At 46.8% G+C, this 20,691-nt stretch overlaps 1 protein-coding gene across 7 annotated transcripts in view; it reads right to left on the minus strand.

Annotated features, from left to right (window-relative positions):
* Positions 1-20,691, minus strand: part of NIN (ninein) — a 99,382-nt gene that overhangs the window by 62,337 nt on the left and 16,354 nt on the right. For all 7 annotated transcript variants that reach the window (XM_046008168.1, XM_046008167.1, XM_046008173.1 and 4 more), the window contains exons 4-5: positions 15,939-16,020; positions 4,266-4,426 (exon numbers count right to left, since the gene is read on the minus strand). In XM_046008168.1, coding sequence (XP_045864124.1) covers positions 4,266-4,426; positions 15,939-16,020 — 243 coding nt within the window. The remainder of the gene's footprint in view (positions 1-4,265; positions 4,427-15,938; positions 16,021-20,691) is intronic.

The raw sequence follows: 20,691 nt of genomic DNA on the forward strand, positions 1-20,691 counted from the left end.
CACCTCCTAACAAAGTTTATCCTCACATAGTCCATTCCGAGGATGAGGCCAAGGTGGTGAGTATTCGGTCCCCCACCAAGGCACCGCAGCACAGGGGTAGACCATGAGTGGTCATGGGAGGCATTCCAGGTAATGAACCAGGCCTGAAGCTTCCCATAGGACTTACATTAGAAATAAATTCAGCTGCTTGAAAGCAAAGTTTACAATGGCATCCCTCTCATCTGTCTTCTCGGGTGGGAGGGAGGGCAGGAGTTCCAGAGAAGTACAACTGTGCTGCATTTGGACATATGGGAGAAGGCTTCCCGAATAAGGATGCAGAAAAAATGTTGTGAGCCACTGACCCCGGAGAGAGGAATGGACTGTCAATCCATGGCAACTTCCCTATTATGGAATAACCCTAGAAAGAGGGGGGGAGGGGCACGCGGGAGCATTACTGTTTATCCCTCCAGATGATGGTCCGCTCACTTACCCCTATAGGAGGAGTTCCTAGAAGGAAGAAAGCCACCCTGAGGACAGCTTTCAGAGGTGTTTGTGACACATTCCATTCAGTTGCCCATCCCCCTCCATGTGCTCAGATAAATAAAACAACAGATTCATCCAAGAGCAAAAGTTGGTCTCCTGTTGCATAGCAACAGAAGGGCTTCTGCTCCAGGTAACTTTTGACAACAAGTTCAGGCCCTTTCATTGTCACCAAAAAACTCTCAAGTCACTTTACAGAAAATCAGGCGTGTCTGAGAGCAGCAGGGATGGCAGAGACAGCAGTCTGATGGCAAGCCAGTGTTCTCACCTTTCCTGAGCCAGCTCCCAGGCATCGAAGGAAACCCACAATCGAAACCAAGAAGGCCCATCTCCAGCTCCCCGTCTGACAACCCCTTATGAATTATTCACGTCAGGAGACAGCTCCCCCACCCCCGCTCCCTCCTTCAGGACTGCCCAGCGACACCGAGATGAAGTCTGAACCACTGGTACCAAACACACCCAAGAAATAAATTTTTAACACCCGAGGGCAGGAGACAAAAGGGCCTCAGGCAACCCCAAGGGAAAAAAGAAGCCAATGGAAGAGTAAAGAACTCCTGACAGATTCCCAACTGCTTCTAAGTTAAGAATAAACAAACCCTGCAGGTTATTAAGAATGTTCTCCTCTCCCCAGTTCCTGCGTGGGGGCCACTCTAGCATAAGGAGGACGAGCAGGCACTCCCAAAGACACAAGGGCACTTTCAGGACAAGCTCGAGCCACCCAGAGCATAAAGCTCTGTTGGCCCACTAGTGGCCCTAGATCTCTGAGGCTCCTGTGGAAACCGGCCAGAAAACAGGAATGCTATCCTGACAGGACAGTGTGCCGCAGGACCGGCATCCTGAGGAAACGACGTCACTGGACTGTACGGATCCGTGAAGGCAGCGAGGGTGACGGACGGCGGTGGCTGGGACAAGAGTTGACAAGAGGAGCTCCAAACACGTCACTCGTGCAGCTCTTAATGTAAGGAATCCCTTTGAGAACTGAGAGGCTCAATTCAGCTCACAAAACACTTCATTTTTAGGCAAGAAAGCATCTGGATGAACTCTGGCTTGGGTCCACCTTCAGCAATTTAAAAAATGGTAAAAGGGGGTGATCCAATGCCCCTGTAAGGCTTTTGGGGGGCGGGATACAATGGACTGGCCAAGTCAGGTCAGTAGGGGTCCTCTGGGAGAACAGACATGGAGAGAAAGGACCCTTTGGGGCCTCTATCTGCTGTTCTATGGAGAGGGCTCATTGAGTACTAAAGCGTCTCTCTACAGTGTCAGAAGGTCACAGTGTCAGAAGGTCTCACCTACAAGGTCCTGGAAGACTAAGGGAGCGGAAGTACCTGGCGCGGTGGGGGCTGTGAAATGGTTCCCCCAATGTACCCTTTTACTAAGATTTTGCCCAAACTAGGCTTCAACTCTTACCTTTATGTATACATGAGCCCAAAGTCTCACTTTTTTTAAGATTTTATTTTTTTTTTATTTGACAGAGAGAGAGAGAGATCACAAGTAGGCAGATAGGCAGGCAGAGAGAGTGGGGGGGGGGAAGCAGGCTCCCCGCTGAGGAGAGAGCCCAATGCGGGGCTTGATCCCAGGACCCTGGGATCATGACCCAAGCCAAAGGCAGAGGCTTAACCCACTGAGCTGCCCAAGCACCCCCAAAAGTCTCACTTTTAAACAGTAAATCTCCCTGAAAGTCGGAAGATAAAGCAAGAATATAAGAAATAAGCTGCCAGCAACAAAATCAGCTCTGTCCGAGAACTTTCTGGGTATCTCCAGGTAGTAACTAGAAATCACCTTATCGAAAAATTAGTAATCATTTTATTCCTTACCACCAAATAATAATGCCTTGGCTACTGAAAGTCATTGGGAGAAAGAGATACTAGCCTTAAAAGTGTGTTCCACATAATGAAAGCTTACCCCCATAAGTGTTGAGACAGATTTTAACCATTGTTTCCCCATAGAGAAGTGTCTCAGATACATTCCACAGTACTCAGGGCTATGATACAGACTTTATGAAATAAAATGGTACCCTTCCTGACAGCAACACAAACATTATGGACACAGCAATAACTCAAGTAGGAAAACCACTTGCATCTCTGAAACTGGATATGCAAAATTTTTGTGCCTGTGTTTTGCTGGGGAAAGAGCCTGATCTAAATCCTCACAGGGACCCGAAAAGGGTCTGAAATTGAACCCAAGAAGGGAAGCAGCCTCTGCTCCAAACCGACTGGCCCTGTGCTGTGATATCCCAGGCAGCGTTCTCTTCTTCGCGTCTTCTAGCCTTTTCTGTCTTCAGCTGTCACCTCTCACCCATGACACTCTTACACCATTTTCGGGGTCTTTCTATCTTTCTCTGTCTGCTTTTCTTCCTCTTGTCTCACTCACATGTCTGACACTGTTTCTTCACTTCTGGTGCGAGGACAAGTATTCCTTTTTTTTTTCCTCAAAGATTTTATTTATTTATTTGAGAGAAAGAGTAAGCAAGAGAGTATGCAGCACTAGCAGCAGAGAGACACAAAGGGAGAAGCAGGCTCCCCTCTGAGCAAGGAGCCCGATGTGGGACTCGATCCCAGCACCCTGGGATCACGACCTGAGCCGAAGGCAGACATTTAACTGACTGAGCCACCCAGGTATCCCCAGGCATTCCTTATGTTTAAAACCATGGTGGCCACCTCTTGGGATGGGCAGACCAGTCCTGTGTCTTCTAGATTACAGTACAGTGGCTGGTTTCATTTCTGCTCATTGCCTGCATTCTTTTCAGTTACCTCGGGGTTTGTGGGCATTCTGCAAGGTAGAAGATGCTAGAGGTCTGGCTGCTGGGGGCGCTATTGGAGCAAGTCTCCTGCGGGCTTTAAGGAGCTGAACACGGGCGTCAGACAGCAATGAAGTACGCGCATGCACGGGAACCTCCACCAACCCTACTGGACAGACCGCTTTGAGAAGGTTGAGGCACTCTGTCTCTTCCCCAGCTTATGTTAACATCTGAAATATTTGCATCCCCAGTTGGAGCTGGGATTTGCAAGAAATATTTAGAGCTTGCTCAGCATGGCCTTCTCGATCACATTCTATAAATGGCATGCTGGTAAATGAGCCGTAAGGAAAGAATAAAGAAAATGCTACTGCTTCCCCTTTGCGGGTAGATGATGGTGACGTGCATGAGGAAAGGCAGGGAGATGAGCAAAGCAGGCAGATTGGGCTACTAGAGGACCAGGCTGGCCCGGGCGCTCCTCACCCAGGAAGGAGAGCTGTGGCGACGGCCGAGGCCACAAGAACCAAGTCTGAAAGCTGCCTTCTGCTGCCACGAAAGATAAGGCGTGGCTCTCAGGATGCCCACGCACTCCGCCTTCCTCTCACACCTGCCACGGATGCTGGTTTATGGACTGCAGGGTGCCGGGGCTGGGGGGCAAAGGGGGCAGCTTTTTACACAACTAAAAATGGCAATGCCGTGAGGAGAGACATATCCCCAAGCAGGGCTGAAAGTGGCAGACCCCAGATAACGTGAAAGTCATTGAATTTTAAAACACATAAACATAAGGCTGGCACGGAAATGTCAGCTCTCCAGAAGAAATACAGACGAGACGTTCAAACGATAGAAAAATCGGCCATATATATCCCAAAGGCAAGTAATAAGATTAGCCAGTGGTTGGTAACGGACAGAAGCCATGACCCCCGGGTTCACCTGTCCCCACACCACCGCCCTGGGAGCGGGTGGGGGTGTCCCCACCGCTGGCCAGAGAGGGTGCACCTGTCCGACTCCTTACCTCGTTGCGGTCCCCGGCAGGGGTATGTGAGGGCCGAGCTTCTCCGTCCAGAGGCTCGATCTCTGCAAACTCTTCCACGGATTCTTGAAACTCAGGTAAGGATCTTCGTCCGTAACGCTTGCCACCTTTAACATATTTGGGCTGAGCTTCTAGTGAGCAGTCTAGGCGAGGAGACAAGAGTTGAGGCCACATTACATGACGGACTCAGCCCGGGGCTGACAGTCACAGCTGTCAGACGCAGCCTCTTATACTAGCCCCAAAATAAACCACCGCTGTTGGCCAGTTGTGCTGGCTGTGGGCGGATCTGAGCCATCAGGTCAGATGCAGAGCACGGCTTCTAATTCTGAGTGACTGACAGCTCCCCGAGCACATCCCTGCTTCCAACGGGAGAGCTGCGATGCCAGCAAGGAAGGGCTCCCCTGGGAAGGACAGGACTAAGAATGGGATAAAGCCAGATGTCCTATCTACTCTTCTGTTGACGAAGCTGGTGTCTTGCAAAGAAGGGAAAAGGGACAGGGCAACGGAGGCACATTGGAGGAAGTCTTGGAGAACAATGCTAAACCAAATGCCACATCAGCACCGTTAGTATTCCCACACCCCTCCTGTACCTCAGTGACTCCTCTGTTACCCATCCCACCTTTGGATCCGTCAGACAAGCGGGATGACAGAACAAAGAAACTGACACAGTGGCTCCTAATAAATTAATGACAGCTCATCGCTTACATGAAACCTGGCATCGAGATCTCATTATAAAATTAAATCCTAGGGAATAAAATAAAATAGTCAATGCAAAACTGCAGAAAGGCAAACAGTAGGTGATGTTTTTTTTCTCCTCTTCATGAACTTTGGTGCTGTACAAAATCAAAAGGAGTGTGCACTAAGGGGAGATTCATTCTTGACCTTAAAGGAGGACCTCAGCATTCTGCTGTAACGTGTCCCAGGTGCAACAGTCACCACCGTCACCTGCCACCGTCACCCACCACCGTCACCCGCCACCGCCGCCACCACATGCTAACCTTTCTCTACAATGGGTAGCTTTAGAGCAGTAGAATAAATACTTCACTCTATGCCAATGTCATCTTAAGAGATTTTTTTTTAGCACCTTGCACAGAATTAGGAGACTAAGATATTCTATTAAAGTACTAAAGATTGGCAAAGCTTTGATAGCAGTTCTTATCATCCACAACGCACTGGGTCTCTCTAGAGAACATAATGTTCTGTTTGAACAGGGCAGTCTTCACAAGATGGGTCTGAACTCAGACACGCAGATGTTCCGATGAGCTGCGGACACCCATCATCAAAACTGGGGCGTGGCTGATTAGAGAAGGACTGGAAGAGTGAAACCCTACCTTGACCACCGCGGAAACCATGTTCAGGGTTAGCCATTCTATTGTCCTTTCCCTAGGAGGCCGGGTGATCCTGTCTGGCTAACTCTGCCCTTCCCTGAACCCCCCTCCCCTCTCCTTCCTGTGGTATCAGCTCAGATTTCAGAGATGTGGTCAGAAGCATCCTGAAAATGCTCAGCAGAGCTCAGAGTGAAGTATTTATGCTCGCTCTATAATTTCCAGCGATATTTATATCCAGCTTCTTACAAGTCCCAGCCAAGTCATCGCATTTGGTTGAGCGATTCTCTCACAGAGAGGCTTTAAGCAGACACAATTTATATTGAAAAATCACATGCATGCTTGAAGGTACCTTTCATCAGGAGAGAGTGGGTCAGCCTGCGCGCATTCAGGAGCGGCCCAGATACCCGAGCTACGTGTTGGCAGCTGACCCCCACAGATGCTGGTCAGACAAGAGGCAATGCAGAACCATTCTTAATTTAGTACACATTCTTAAATTTTCCTGGCAGACAAGATACACCATTTGTGACGTTGCGGGGGGTGGGGGGTGGGGGAACCAGGGGGAGTCGAAAAAAATGAAAAGAAAAACTTAGGATGTCAGAAACGGGAACGTGACATGTCCCCAACATGACAAGGTTGGTGGTCTCAGGATGGGAGTGACAGAGGCGCTCTCGCTGCGTGTTGTGCTTTTACAGAGGTAAAGACTGGTGGGACAGGGGACTGATCCGCTTAAAACAACTCCTGGGATTTATTCCAGAACCCACCTTTGGGGAAAGGACTCACCAGTTATGTGGAGAGCAGCCGGTGGATTTGGATAAGGGATAGAAGGTAATGGATTATGAGCCATTAGGAACCCTACAAGGTTTGGGTTTATTTTATCTATTTGAGCACTGCCAAGAATTTTTTATAAAAAAGTATTTCATATTTTATTATTATAAGTAATTTTGAGCAAACTTTAAGTTAGCATCTTTAACAGAATGTAACTACATCACAAAGTCAATTTCTAGAGAACTCTATGAAACTGTATACTCTTTGGGGATACTAAAGATACCAGCCCACAGAAAGGAAGAACGGGGTGTTCATGTGACCTGATAGTGAATTTCTGAAACCATCTGTGACCAATAAAGACTAATTGAACTAATTATCAACAGTTACTTCTCTGACTTACATGCTCACATCTCTATTTCAAGCATGAACTAAGCAGCGAAGAGAGAGCAAAAGTAAGGACATCTGGAGAGAACATTCATGGGCAACAGTCACTCATGGGTTAAACATTTGAAAACTATGATTTTCTTCACCAATCTCAACCAGACCTTTAGAAGGCCATGGCAGCAGCCCACCAAATGAACATTAAGACACTCTCGTACCCCTAAATTAAAGAATGCTCTACCCCCATCCATACCACACCCAAGAGAGACTCACACAACTGCAGCCTGGGGGCAAAGTTTCTGTCCTTTATGAGTGCATCCAGCTGGAAGACGCACATTTCAGGGTTCCATCACAGAACAAGTTTATCTATGCCAGATAATAGGGTGTAGCTTGATTTATTTAGAAATGAAATCATTTATGTCAAACAGCTTTCTTTAACATAAATGTAAGTGACTGCTCCAATCACGTGCTCCAAGGAGGACCATGAAATGCCAGTGAAACAAACAATATGTAAAGGACTGCCAAACTTTCAGCATCTATTTCCTTAAACACTAAGTTATGTCTCTGCCTGAACTGCCAAGCTTCAGAGTCACTTTTGCTTCTTTCAGTTTTCTGTTTCTCCTATTTGAGAAAAGTAAAAATGGTCTTTGAAGGAAAGAGGACAAGCCCAGACTGCCTAGAGGAGTCTTAGACCCCATCCTTGGAGAATTTATTGTGAAATGCACCAGTCCTAATAAGGTGGCTTTGAAGCAGTCCTACGTGACGTAGTGTAGATGATCTGGGTTTTATGCCATAAGCCAAACACTTGGTTATGAGTAAGGGACAGAGAAATCCTGATTCAGTTCCCTAAAGACTGCTAGAGAAACACAGAACCAACCAACAGTCTCTACAGAGCAGTTGGAAGGGAGGAAGATCTAAACGGGGAGTTCCAAAAACTAAAGAACTACCATTTCTCCCAGCCTCAGCAAGGAAACAAAATCTGGATGCTAGACACCGCATTCTTTACTCCATATCCTATCTGTCCCAAGGAGAGGAACTCCAGACTTGTGATAATGTCCACCTTCCAGAATCAGGATGAACCCGCACGCATATGTATGACTTGTAATCACATGTCTTGCACTTACAATAAAAGGAAAACTGAAATGCAGAGTCAGTGAGAATGACTACTCAGTGGATGAGCCAGCTGCCGGCAGGGAAAACCACGGACACTCACTCACCCACCCACCCACCCCTCTCGACTCCCTTCCCTGCCTCAAGCTCTAGCTGAGCATTAAGGAGGGACTGTCCACCCCTCCTCCTTGAACTGACTGCAGCCTGAGGGGTGGAGGTCTCCACTTGGAAGCTCTGCCCTCCCAATGGCCAAAGGGCAAAACAATGAGGATCCAAGTGGAAGTTCACAGGCAAAGTATTATATCTATTGAGGGATAAGATGGATATTTTATCACTTTTTGATTTAAACCTCCCTGTTCCCAAAACTGACCTCAGGATATTTCCAGGATGAAGAAGAAAGCTCTGTCTTTTTGATGCTGATATTCTTATTTTTAAATGCTTGTATGGACCTTTGTTTTCTCCTTCCTTTCCTGCCCCATTCAGTTAGCCTGGGACAATAGTTCCTGGGGACAGCAGCCCCTTCCAAAGCCAAAGGCCCTCAGCACAGGGTAACGCCAGTCTGGGGCCCCTGTATTACATTTCTGCTGAGCTCATGGGATTCCTGAAACTCATTTAAAAATAAGGAGTCCAAGACGAAGCACATGCGACCCTCAGGACAAGAGGCCCCAATTAGCTTCCCTGGGCAAGGGCAGCCAGGCAGCAAACGAGCACCACCCCAGCCCCATGGCCCATCCCCACCTCCTGGCCTCCTGTGAACACCCTTACACGCACATGACACAGAGTGCAACCCCATACCTGACCCTAAGTAAGAGAGAGAGAAGAGAAAGAATTAAAGGGAGACCAAGACTGCGGGGTGGGAGGGAGAAAGTGGGAGGGGCAGAGGGAGGGAGAGAGAGACATGGACAGACACAAGTGGGGAGAGGGTGAGGGGGTGGGAGGAGGAGATGGGCAGGGACCCAGAGGCCTATGGAGGGTGGGAAGCAAGAGGAACAGATGGGGTGGGGATCAGAAGTTGGGGCAAAGTGTGGCAGGGGTCCAAGGAGGAGGGCAGAGGTGTGCTGGAGTGGTAGAAAAAAGAAAGAGGTGAGGAGGGGGATGTCCCAAGGAGGGAAGGGGAGAAGAGAGTCCAAGAGAGAATGAACAACATAAAGACGTCGGGGAAGCCTTCGGACGTTCCTTCCGCCTCCCGGCATGCTCTCTGCCTCTGTGGGAGGTCACTAGCCAGCAGGGTCTTCCCCCCACACCTCTGTGCACATACGGCCCTTTCCGGGGCAGCTGTTCCCTAGCTGCCAGCACCCCACTCCGCAGCTACCCCTCTCTCCTGGAATCCGCACACAAGACACAGGGGCTCATCTGGGGCTTTCAGTGAATGTGGTGACAGAATTTCAGGAATGGTCGCCACCAGTCTGCATTGATGGTTCTTGCTGGAGCACAGGTGCTTCGGGGCACAAAGTTAATGGAGGAGGGGGGGCTCTGATTAACCCTGCCTGGGAGGAAAGCTCTGAGGTGAAGGTCTGCACCTCCCCAGGGTGCCCAGGATGGTGGAAGGGTGCAGCCGGCAACCCACAGGACTAAGCGGTCTGACTAGCTGCTCTGTGGAGCCCTAGAGCCCTTGCAGATCCACAGAAAACCACTTTGAGTCGCTAACAATGACATGACTGTTTCCCCAGCCTTCTCTTGGGGTGTCTGCCTGCTGGATCCCTGTTAGAAGGCCATGCAGCCTAAGCCATTTTGGGGGAAGAGGCGGAGAATTCACATTCACTTAAGTGAATCCTCCCCATGGTTCCAGGTTCAACTCACGATGTACTTCTCTCAAGTCACTGCTCGTCCCAACTCTCATGGAACCTTTTCTTCTATGAATTCAGTGCCACCCACACTGTTGATAGCGCCTGACTTTATAACAATCACGGTCCTCTTTTCCTAAAAGCATTTTACCTGGTAGAATTACCAACCCGGCGGGGCTGTGATGCTTTCTAGGGCAGCAGAGCTTCATGGAAAGAGCTTGGGCTTTGATTCAAACAGACCTGGGGGGCACCTGGGTGGCTCAGTGGATTAAAGCCTCTGCCTTTGGCTCAGGTCATGATCTCAGGGTCCTGGGATCGAGCCCCACATCGGGCTCTTGGCTCAGCAGGGAGCCTGCTTCCTCCTCTCTGTCTCTGCCTGCCTCTCTGAATACTTGTGATCTCTTTCTCTGTCAAGTAAATAAATAAAATCTTAAAAAAACAAAAACAAAAAAACACAAAAAACAGACCTGGACGGGAACCCTCAGTCCTTGTAAAGATCAGGAGCACTTAATGTCATGAAGGCTTAGCCTACTTATCTGGAAAGGCAACCGACAGGAGCTCAGTGGGATAGGTCGCTGCTCTGTCTGGCAGCTCATGCTCCAGAAACCCCCATGGGGTCTCTCCCCACCTCCCAACTTCTGTGGGGCCTACAGTGGCCTGGAGCCAGTGGGCCGAGCCAGGGGAGCAAAGTCAGAGACTCCACGGCCCCCAAATCTGCAGCAAACTTGCTTAACCTCATTTTTTTTTGCAATGGGTAAGATTAGCGCCACACACATAATGTGATTCAGTCTGTCCTCTCCCAGAAACTGGAGTCCCCTCCGTGTCATTCTTGCCTGAATTTTCTTTCTTGTCACCTCTTTCCCCATTACCTGATATAGGAGGGACACTAAGACTCCCTAACTCTCCTCTTCATGTCCCTGCTTTGGAAGCCTTCTCCAACTCTGGAGCAGACACAAACTTACAACACTGGCACAACTCCTGAGTCCATGGTTTTGTTCACAGGAGTATTTTGGGTTTTTTGCACAACATATGTAGTTTTTTAAAAAAAAATGCCTTCCTGCCCTTAGTGAAAATAAAGCACATGCAAGATCATCATAGCAAGCATTCTTAGTAAAATCATCACAAGCATTCTTCTCTGGCACATTTGAATTGCTATTTATTCTTTGATTACAGACACATCACAATTTGTCTAACGATACATTATCAAATATTCATGCTTGATATATATTTTTCCTCTATTTCAAATGACTATCCTTAAACACACATCTTTGTGCACGTCCATAAATATTTCCATGGCATAAAATCTGCAAGCTGCATTGATTAGCCAAAGGCATTTTTATAGTTTCTGGTGCCCATTCATTGTTTCACATAATTCCAAGAAGGTCCTATCATTTTATGTGACTCGCAGTGGGCGTGAGTGTTTCCAACTTCCCCTGACGTTAGGAAGTGACTCCTCACTCCTTTTTTGACGGTAGTGTGGTGATTTTTTTTGCTTTTAACTTTTAGAAAAAATGTTCCGGTTCCCCATTGTTCTGGTCTTCATACACAACATGGGAACAGGGAACCAAGTTCTTACTTACTTGACTCAACCAGACAGAGCACAACAGAACCCAACTCTTGGGCCATTTGTGTGTTGTGTTCATCTCCTAAAAACAGGGCCCTCGGCCAGACTTCGGTGCCCGGCCCAACGCCTCTGAATACAATGGCAAACACCACCTCCAGCCCGATGCCTGACCATAAGACCTGCTTCACTGCAAACTTGGTGAGTGAATGAAAAGATAACTGTTTATTATTATAGCTTCCTCAAGATATAAGAAAAATAGTTAAACTAGGGCAGCCCCTGGAATTAGGAATATTATCTAAAAAAACAAAGAGTTGGCTGCACCAAAACCACGCAGAGTCTTATTTTCTTCATGATTTCGCTTTTGCAGATCTGAGCTTTCCCTCCCCAGGTAAACAAAGGGAAGATTTTTACACTAAGCATATCGGGGAAAGAAAGGGCTTCCTTTCTTTGCTAACATCTTCCTTTCTATGCTAACATCTACTACTGAACAGAAATCTAATGCAAGATGCATCAAACAAGGATAAAATCTCTGGAGAACAGACCCAGACGGTACGTTGATAGCATACAGCGTAGAGCCCATGCCGGCATTTCCATTACAAAAATCCTATAATCCAAAGCCAGAGCAAATTGAATAACCAATAATTAAGCTTTTGTCCCTCTCTTATTCGGGGAAAATAGTTTAAAAATTAAATTGTGCACGTAGATATGAAGGAATTAGTCACTGGTGTTAATCAATTAGGAATCTGCAAATAATTCCCTACAACTTAACCCATTTTTCTGTCCCTATCTCAATATCAGCATTTTTCATTTTGTTGTTGTTGTTTTTAGGGAAAAATCTCTTCTCTAAGAGTCTTAGAATTATAAATTATCAGAGTAAAACAGATGCTGAAAATCATCTAGTATGAAAAATCATCACACTAATTTTAAAAATAAAGAAATTGTACCTCAGAGAAATTATAAATGGCAGATCCCAAGTCTATGAAATAATGACTTAATTCCATCTCCTCTCAAATTCTTTTTTTTTTTTTCTTCTTTCTTTCTTTAGAGGGAGAGAGAGAAGAGGCAGAGAGAGGGAGAGAAAAAAATCTTAAGCAGGCTCCATGCCCAGCCTAGAGCCTGACATGGGGCTCGATCTCACCACCCTGAGATCATGACCTGAGCAGAAACCAAGACTCAGACACTTAACTGACTGAGCCATCCAGGCGCCCATCCTCTCAAATTCTAATAGAGGTTTGTTTTTGTTTAATTTATATATAACTGTCTTTTATTAGAGGAACATGAAAGCATGAGGTCCGCTAGGTATTTGTCCTGAGCAAGCAGAACTTCACAGTGTCAGTTTATGTTAGGTAGAATCTGGCAGAAACACAAAGTTAGTCATTTTCACGAATTTAGATGTCATTTAGAGATTCAGAGTGACATGACTGAATCCTGGAGCTGAACAGATTTTAAGTATCTTCCAGTACAACCTCTTTCACATTTGAGATGACTGAAGACCACAGAGGTGGTGACGTAGAAGGCCACCCAAGTAGAGGGGCAGAGCTGGTATTTTGTAATTCCTGGCTTGAAGGCCTTTCCACCATATCAAGCTGGGCTTTCTATATTATAGTCTGGTACTGCATCCGGTATTTTTAATGAAAAAAAATCTCAGGTGTTACAAAATATCCATCTGTGACCCATTCCGTTTCAAAGGCAGTGCACTGTGGCCCTGTTTTTTCAGTCACCTTGCACAGTTGAAGGGCAGTCTTTGCTCTCAAAGTCTAGTTGGTCCATTGATTGATTTCAAAAGACAAGACAAAAATACCACAGGTCTGGCCCTTATGGTACAAGATGAATTAAGTGCTGAAAAGCCAAAGAATGCTGCAGACACAGGCATTCCTGTCACTAATGATCAGGTGAAACTTGCTCTTTTCAGTCCTTCCTGCTGACTCGGGCCAATTGTCAGAATCCTTGGGGCTGGGATGCATGGACTGAGGACTGGGTCTGCCCCCCAGTTCATCCATCTGGGGGTTGACATTCTTAAACCAGAGCTTCCTCGAGAGGAGAAGCCCCCCCCCACCCCCCACCGGTTACACAGCGGCAGCGACCCCCTCTGCCGCACTCTGTGAGACTTCGATGAAGCCATGTGTCTCTTTGGGCCTCGGTGGGCTCATGGGGAAAATGTCAGCATTCTCTCCAGCCCTACAGGGAGATGGTCTAGGATTTAGGGGACAGGCATCTTCATACAGAGGAAGAAGGGGGTGACCTCAGGTGGACTCCCGATATGACATTTGAGTCCTGAACCTTCTTTCTCTGTCACTTGCCTGCCAAGCCAGTCAGCCTGTGGGGGCTGAATCACATTTTCGAGTGGGTGGGAGGATGCTGCAGTGGAACGGACTGTGTGATCCCCAGGAACAACTGGAGGGGCCAGAGCGAGATGGGCCAGGGACAGAAAAAGCAGAGATGCTTGGGCACAAAGCGGGGAGTGTGGGAGGCAGGGCTGACTCACTGGCTCCGAGGAGATCAAACACTCTTTAAGGCGCTGGCTCAATCTTAGCTTTGATCCTGCAGGCCAGGCATTGGGGGTGGGGGGGGCCACAAATGCTGTACAAAATGCTCTCGAGAGGTGCTCGGCTACTTCATCCTGCTGATTTGGGACGGCTCTCTCCCAAAGGTCTGCTGCAGCTTCCCCAAAGGACGGAGCACACAGCGACATGATGAAACCCCTTCTGTGTGTTCTCCTGGAAGACTTGTCCAAATTATGGTCTCGACCTGCACAGCAGTGGGGCACACCCATAACTCCAAGCCCACCATCTGGAGCCAGATTTGTAAATGTTACTTCCCGGCTATGACCAAGCTCAGCCAGCCTTTGCCTACCTTCCCCATCCTATTATTTAGATCCCAACACCAAGCAGCTCTAGGAGGTACCCTTCACATCTGGGGTCACCATAAACTGGCACACTTAGTATGACCTTCTTCTGGCAGGTGACCATACAGGTTTCGAGGAAAGAGCAGCACTGAGATCATGTGGACTGCTGGCAGGACTGCCCATTCCAAACCCACATAAAGGCACGGGATCAACACAGAAGAGCAGCAAACTGGATTCTGAGGTTACGGAGGCTCTCATGAACTAAAATATGGAGATGTCAGGTCCCTAGCTCTACTCAGGTCCCTAGGATCTTGCCCTATTGTTATCGAGATGAAAGACAACCTTAAATAAGTAAAAATACCAACAAAATGTGAGGACCCCCCCCCCCCCGGAAGAACAGAAGCCCAGAATGTTCCAGCAGTGGTTATCTACAGAAATTCTATTAGTGGTCTGGAAAATCTCCAGAAGGCAATAACTCCCCCACAGGCTCACTGTGGGCTTCTAGAGAGCGCTGGCAAGCCTCAGAGTTGATGATAACCTTCTTAGAGCTGGCGACGATAGGCAGAAAGAGGAACTTCAGTCTGGGGTCCAAAACACTGCTAAATGCAATGTTCTTACATACGACACCAATCTTGACCATTCCAGAAGGTACAGTGAAGAACTAGATCGCCAGTGAAGAAATGAAAGTTCCCATCTGTGCTTTATTGAAATAGGTCACACTGAATGAGTCATTGTAGTGACAAAACGTTAATGAGTTCTCCTCAATCTCAAAAACTGGATTATATTTTTATGTTATCTTTTCTAAAAGCGGGTTTATAGAGGTGGAATTCACACAGCCTTTCACTTTCAGCATACAATTCTACGGATTGGAAAAACTCATAGTATCTCTAACAACCACCTCCATCAAGATATGAAACAGTTTCATCACCACCAAAATCCCCTCATGCTCCCTTATAGCCAACCCCTAGCCAAATCTGACAACCAATGATTTGATAAAACTGGACTGTATTATGATACAAATATCAACCCTGTTCAGACTTTCCTTTAAATATTCACCATATTTCACTGATCCTATGACTGACAGACAGACAGACAGACACACACACACAACACACACACATACACAGACACCCTCCCCCACACACATTTGAACACTGACTTTAGGGGTAAGTCTTACAATCAATGGTGTTTTACTAATATACTGGCAAAAGATGTTTCTTTACAGAGATACATAAAATAATGATGTCTTATAATCTATGGTGCTTTCGAAAAGATCAGTGAAGTGTAACGTTAAGTCCTTTATTTTTTTAACATTCGTTGAATATTTACTATGTGTGAAGCATTCTCCTAGACACTGAAAATACGAAAGTGAACAACATGGTCCATAAGAACTACCGCTGGAGACAGATATTATCAATTACGATATAATGCGATAATGTCTATAGCAGAGAGTTATCCACCTACCAGGACTAAATAAGATTATCTTTAGATTGACGACTCTTCTTTCAGGCAAAATCCCCCCCCCCCCCCAAATCAGATCCTTCCATGAACACAGGAAGTAGGATGAAGGAGGTACGGTCCGCCTTCACTCTGCTCATTCCGGGAATGAGTTACAGGCGCTCCATCTGACATATTGCCTAGGAACAATCCAATTATTTCTTCCATAATACACTGTTGTGGTAGGGAAGCCTCATTTTAGTGTTCAACAGCTGCAAGGCTTTTAGGATAATATCAGAAGACAAGTCACTGAAAATAACTATTCAATCTGTAAAAGGCAGACACCCAAGCTTTCATAGACATGCTTCAAGGTCCCTGAATTCTTCCCTGGACAATTTTTAAAGGGGAATGTACAGAAGAAAAGTGAGTGAGTGCCCTTACCTGGTTCTTGAAAGTGCTCTTCATTTGACAGAGTTCTAGACAAGATCAGTATTAATGCTTCTTTAAATTGGTCAAAATGTACCTAAAAATAAACAGCAAAAAATAAATTCAAAATAGTTTCCACAGCCTTAAGGAAGTAAATCCATCTTCAAGGTACCAGAACCATTAGGTAGCATCCTGACAGCCTCGAAGTGAGTCATAACTTGCTTTTGTCCCCTTTCCTTCATTTCTGTAGAGCACTGAAGGCAAAGTGCGCTGATCATTTGACACCCCAGCATCATAAACACTAACGTCAACACCAATATTTACTCAACCCTGAGGGGGAAAGCTATAGAGCAAAACCCTCTTTATAAACTCAGGAAAAGATGTGTTTTGAACTCCTTTTATTTTTCTGAACAAGACCACAAGATAAAGAGGTTAGGTGAGATTTTAGGAAAAACTCCCCAAGGAAATGATCCATTGTAACAATGCCCCCGGGATGCTTTCATCTCTTCAGACATTCTAGAGGAGAACAGCAACCAGTTCAGGATGACTTGAGTATAGTCTTGCCTGAGGCAGGTATATAATATTTATCACCCAAGGCCCCTGTGATTCTATAAACAAAAAGAAATCAATAGCAAACACGAAGAATAAAAGAACCTTGGGAAGCATTTTCTTGAATTTTTAAACACACAATTACCTTGATAGAAGGATGAAATACTCAGAATTGGGATATTGCTGTGGCTGAAGGGGTAAAATGATTTTCTTTATGGCCAAGTGTATTCTTCTGTAACTTAAATTTATGTGACCTCACCATGGGACAGAAGGAAAAGATGGTATTCCTTCTCGTTCGATAACGGGGCACCTATTTATACCGAAGCCCGTATATTTATACAGAAGTCCGTCGATTTGATGTTCGTGCTGCTGTGGGTCTCTCTGGACGTCATTATAAAATACTGCCTAGAAGCTGGAACATAGCTGACTGTGACACTGCCAGATTACACGGGGAAAAGCAGCAAACCTCGTCAGTTACCTACACGGTGGAGAACGGAAAGCGTGTCTCATCCATGCAAATCGATGCGAGGGAGAGAAGTCCATCCAGGTTCCTATGTCATAAAATTGTGTATGCTTGCCATTCACCACATTCTCCCCAAGCACATGTGCTTTTTCTACCGCATCCATTTTCATCTCTTACAATTACTTTCTAAAATCATGTTCCTTTAGCCAGTAGAGACTCAAAAGCAGCATACTCTCTGGAGACAGAGCAGAAATCTACCAAGGCAGGGGTGCCTGGGCGGCTCAGTGGGTTGGGCATCCGACTCTTGGTTTCAGCTCAGGTCAGGATCTCAGGGTCGTGGGATCAAGCCCCGTGTAAGGCTCTATGCTCAGAGGATGGTCTGTTTGGAAGTCTCTTTGTTCTTCTCCCTCTGCCCCTGCCCTCCTCCTCTCCCACTTAAAGAAAAAAAAAAAAAAAGGGCACCCCATCAAGGGAGGCAGGGCATCTACTAATCTACTAGAGAGCCAGGGCCCAGCAGTCAACAGAAGGTTAAGAGACTGAAAGGGACAAATGACTACGGAGCCTGCAGGAGGGAAGAGGGCCAAGTCCTGCTGCTGGCCCAAAGTCTGAGCATGGACTTCAGGCACTGGGGCATCCTGGCTCCTGTTTCCAAGGGCAAGGCAGTCTCCCCAGCACCAGCAGTCCACAAACAGCACATACCCAAGGGCTCTCCCATCTCGGACACTTGCCAGGCATTTACCACTGCCGACTAGAACCATCCTTTCCCCTCAGGGTGGGCAGTAGGATGGTTAGGAGCACAGGCTCAGCGCTGGAGCCAGCTGGGTCCAGGATCAGACCCTGCCCCAGCCACCGCCTTCCCGCTGAGCTCAACAACTAACCCTTTCTGCGCTTTAGCTTGCTCAGGTGTAAAAATGGGGACCTCTAACAATTTTTTTTTAATTTTTTTACAACATTTTATTTATTTGACAGACAGATCACAAGTAGGCAGAGAGGCAGGCAGAGAAAGAGGGGGAGTCAGGCTCCCTGCTGAGCAGAGAGCCCAATGTGGGGCTCGATCCCAGGACCCTGAGATCATGACCTGAGCCGAAGGCAGAGGCTTTAACCCACTGAGCCACTCAGGCGCCCCACCTCTAACAATTTTTATGATCCATCCAACAAATATCTATGGGGCAGCTGCTATGGGCCAGGCACTATCCTAGCGAACAACAGTGATGGAGATCATGCCACCACAGGGCACATCTACCAGAGACAGCACAGGGAGCCCGGGCACCCACCGTGTCAAGAGTACGACACGTATTTCATGTGATCTGTAACAACACCTCCCTCACAGCGGCAGGAAGAAATCCAAAGGAGAGTTACACAAGGTGTCTAGAATTTCCAGGGACTTGGCAGGTACTCAGCAAGTGGTAGTAAAGCCACTTGGTAGTTAATTACCGATAGGTAAATGCTAGTTACTACCAATCGGTATATGGCATGACTGCTTCCTCGACTTGTACAGAGAGACAGCCACATTTTCAAGCAAAGCCTTGAGAGTAACCAGGACGGCCACGGGGCGGGATGACAGCCAGGATCTTGCCTCCCCACCGAGACCTGGACAGGTGCCCCCCATCAGAAAGATGTATCCAGCGTGCTGTGTTTAGGGACCTCAGTTCAGGGGTTTCTCTGCTTGTAGGATACTGATGGGAAGGGCCTGAAGGAAAACTCCGTCTCTCCTTCCCAGCTGTGAGCTGGACAGAAAGGGGATCCTATTTCAAAAGGAAGGTAACTAGCTTTGAAAACTTCCGAGTCTTTTACACTTCACTCATGGGCCTCTGCTGAGTCTTCTAAAGGCCTAAGCTTTGGCAGAGGCTACCAAAAAGAGCCCTTCTGAATCTAGTCCTGACATAGCTCAATTCAGTGAGTATGAGCCGTGAAGGTCGCCCAGGAGTCTATGGACCTCAATCTTACCCTGAAAAATGACCAAGGTACCTACACTCTGGGCGTTAATCCCATTCAACTTTTAAGACTTCATTATACCACATCTGAGGGACATTTAGGCCTCCTAGAAACACACCAGCCTCTGAGCCAGTAAAGCCTCATTTATACAGAGACTGCTTATCACACAACGCAAGAGCAGACAACTAGAACACAAACAAGTGGTGTCCAGAGCTGAGGAAGGTGCTAGAAAGCCCACACACTCTTCTCACAGAAAATGCCCACAAGCAGCTCAGGAACTATTTATGTCACTTTACCTGATTTATTAGTAGCTCTGTTGTCCTGCTTCCCCACCCACCACAGATGAGAAGCAGCGAACAAGAGACAGGAGTACTCCGGGGTAACCACTCCAAGAAGTAACGACTGACATCTTGGGATTGAATAAAAAGACATGAACTCTCTTCCCTCAAGGCAAAATACAGTACTATTTTTACACTTAAAACACCTGGTTTTAAAAACTATACCAACTGTTTAAAAAGCCATGGTGTCGAAAACCTAATGGGCTTGTTTAGTGCTGAGGCAAGGATTATGTGCCACGAAGTAAATCCTGAGAGAACTGCTCTTACAACACAGATGAGTAACTGACAGACCAAGAAGATTTTACATGATTGTGAATAACCTTATTTTGTGTCATATCCTCTTTGGTAGGGTAAAACTTTAATAAAATGTTTGTAATCCCCATTGGTTAACTCTTTTTTTTAAGACTGTCACTAAATGGGGTAAGAGATCCAATTATTAGAAAATTGAATGAAATGTGGGTCCTGGATCACACGAGAGGAACCAGGTGTTATTATTTCTGGTTCAGTCTTGCCCAGGCATTTGGTCATTTGGATCTCACAACATCCACGGGAGTCGGTCAAGGCAGGCATCTCCCCGTAGAACTGAGGAGACAGAGCATGAAGAAGACATGTGCCTTGATGGGGGCCTCACGTCTTGAAACCTTGGGGTTACCTGCAGAACCCAGGACTTCTGACTGGACTCAAAGCCCGGCAGCCCTGCCCGCCCCAGACAGCCTTCACTGCTGGTCTGACATCTCAGGAAATCCCTGTGGCCCTCCTGGTGGTCAGATCCTCGACACAAACCCCACTAAAGCAACATGCTGGGACGACAGGGAGTAAAAGAGCAGAAAGAGAATCTTAACTGTGGGAGGGCAGAAGAGAGGAACGCGGATGGCACCTAGAAGGTAGGGTCTGGTGAGAGCTTTGAAACTCTTGGGGCAGGGGCGCCTGGGTGGCTCAGTGGGTTAAGCCGCTGCCTTCGGCTCAGGTCATGATCTCGGGGTCCTGGGATCAAGTCCCACATAGGGCTCTCTGCTCAGAAGGGAGCCTGCTTCCCTCTCTCTCTCTCTGCCTGCCTCTCTATCTACTTGTGATCTGTCTCTGTCAAATAAATGTTTAAAAAAAAAAAAAAAAAAAAGAAACTCATGGGGCAGTTTCAGGACATTTGGCTTCACGAAGATATTCCCAGGCAGAGCTACACCGTTTCCAAAATGGACCTATTAGATGGGCCACATTTTTTTTTTTTAAAGGAAAAGGGTCCGTAAAAGACTAGACATGATGAACTCAGAGGTTCTTCATAATCCAACAGTGCCTATCTGAAGGACCTCTTCAACACACACACATACACACACGCACATCCAAAAATCCCAAAATGAAAACATGGCAAACTGATCAAAACAACTGTCGTTAAGTCTTAAACTGATGTTTATTTTTCCTTCTGCAAAGGCACACCTCCGCTTTAAAGAACAGTAAATTCTGCATCTTCCAAGAAGATAATTCGCTC

This window comes from Meles meles, chromosome 6 (genome assembly GCF_922984935.1).
Source record: "Meles meles chromosome 6, mMelMel3.1 paternal haplotype, whole genome shotgun sequence".
NCBI classification, from domain to species: Eukaryota; Metazoa; Chordata; class Mammalia; order Carnivora; family Mustelidae; genus Meles; species Meles meles.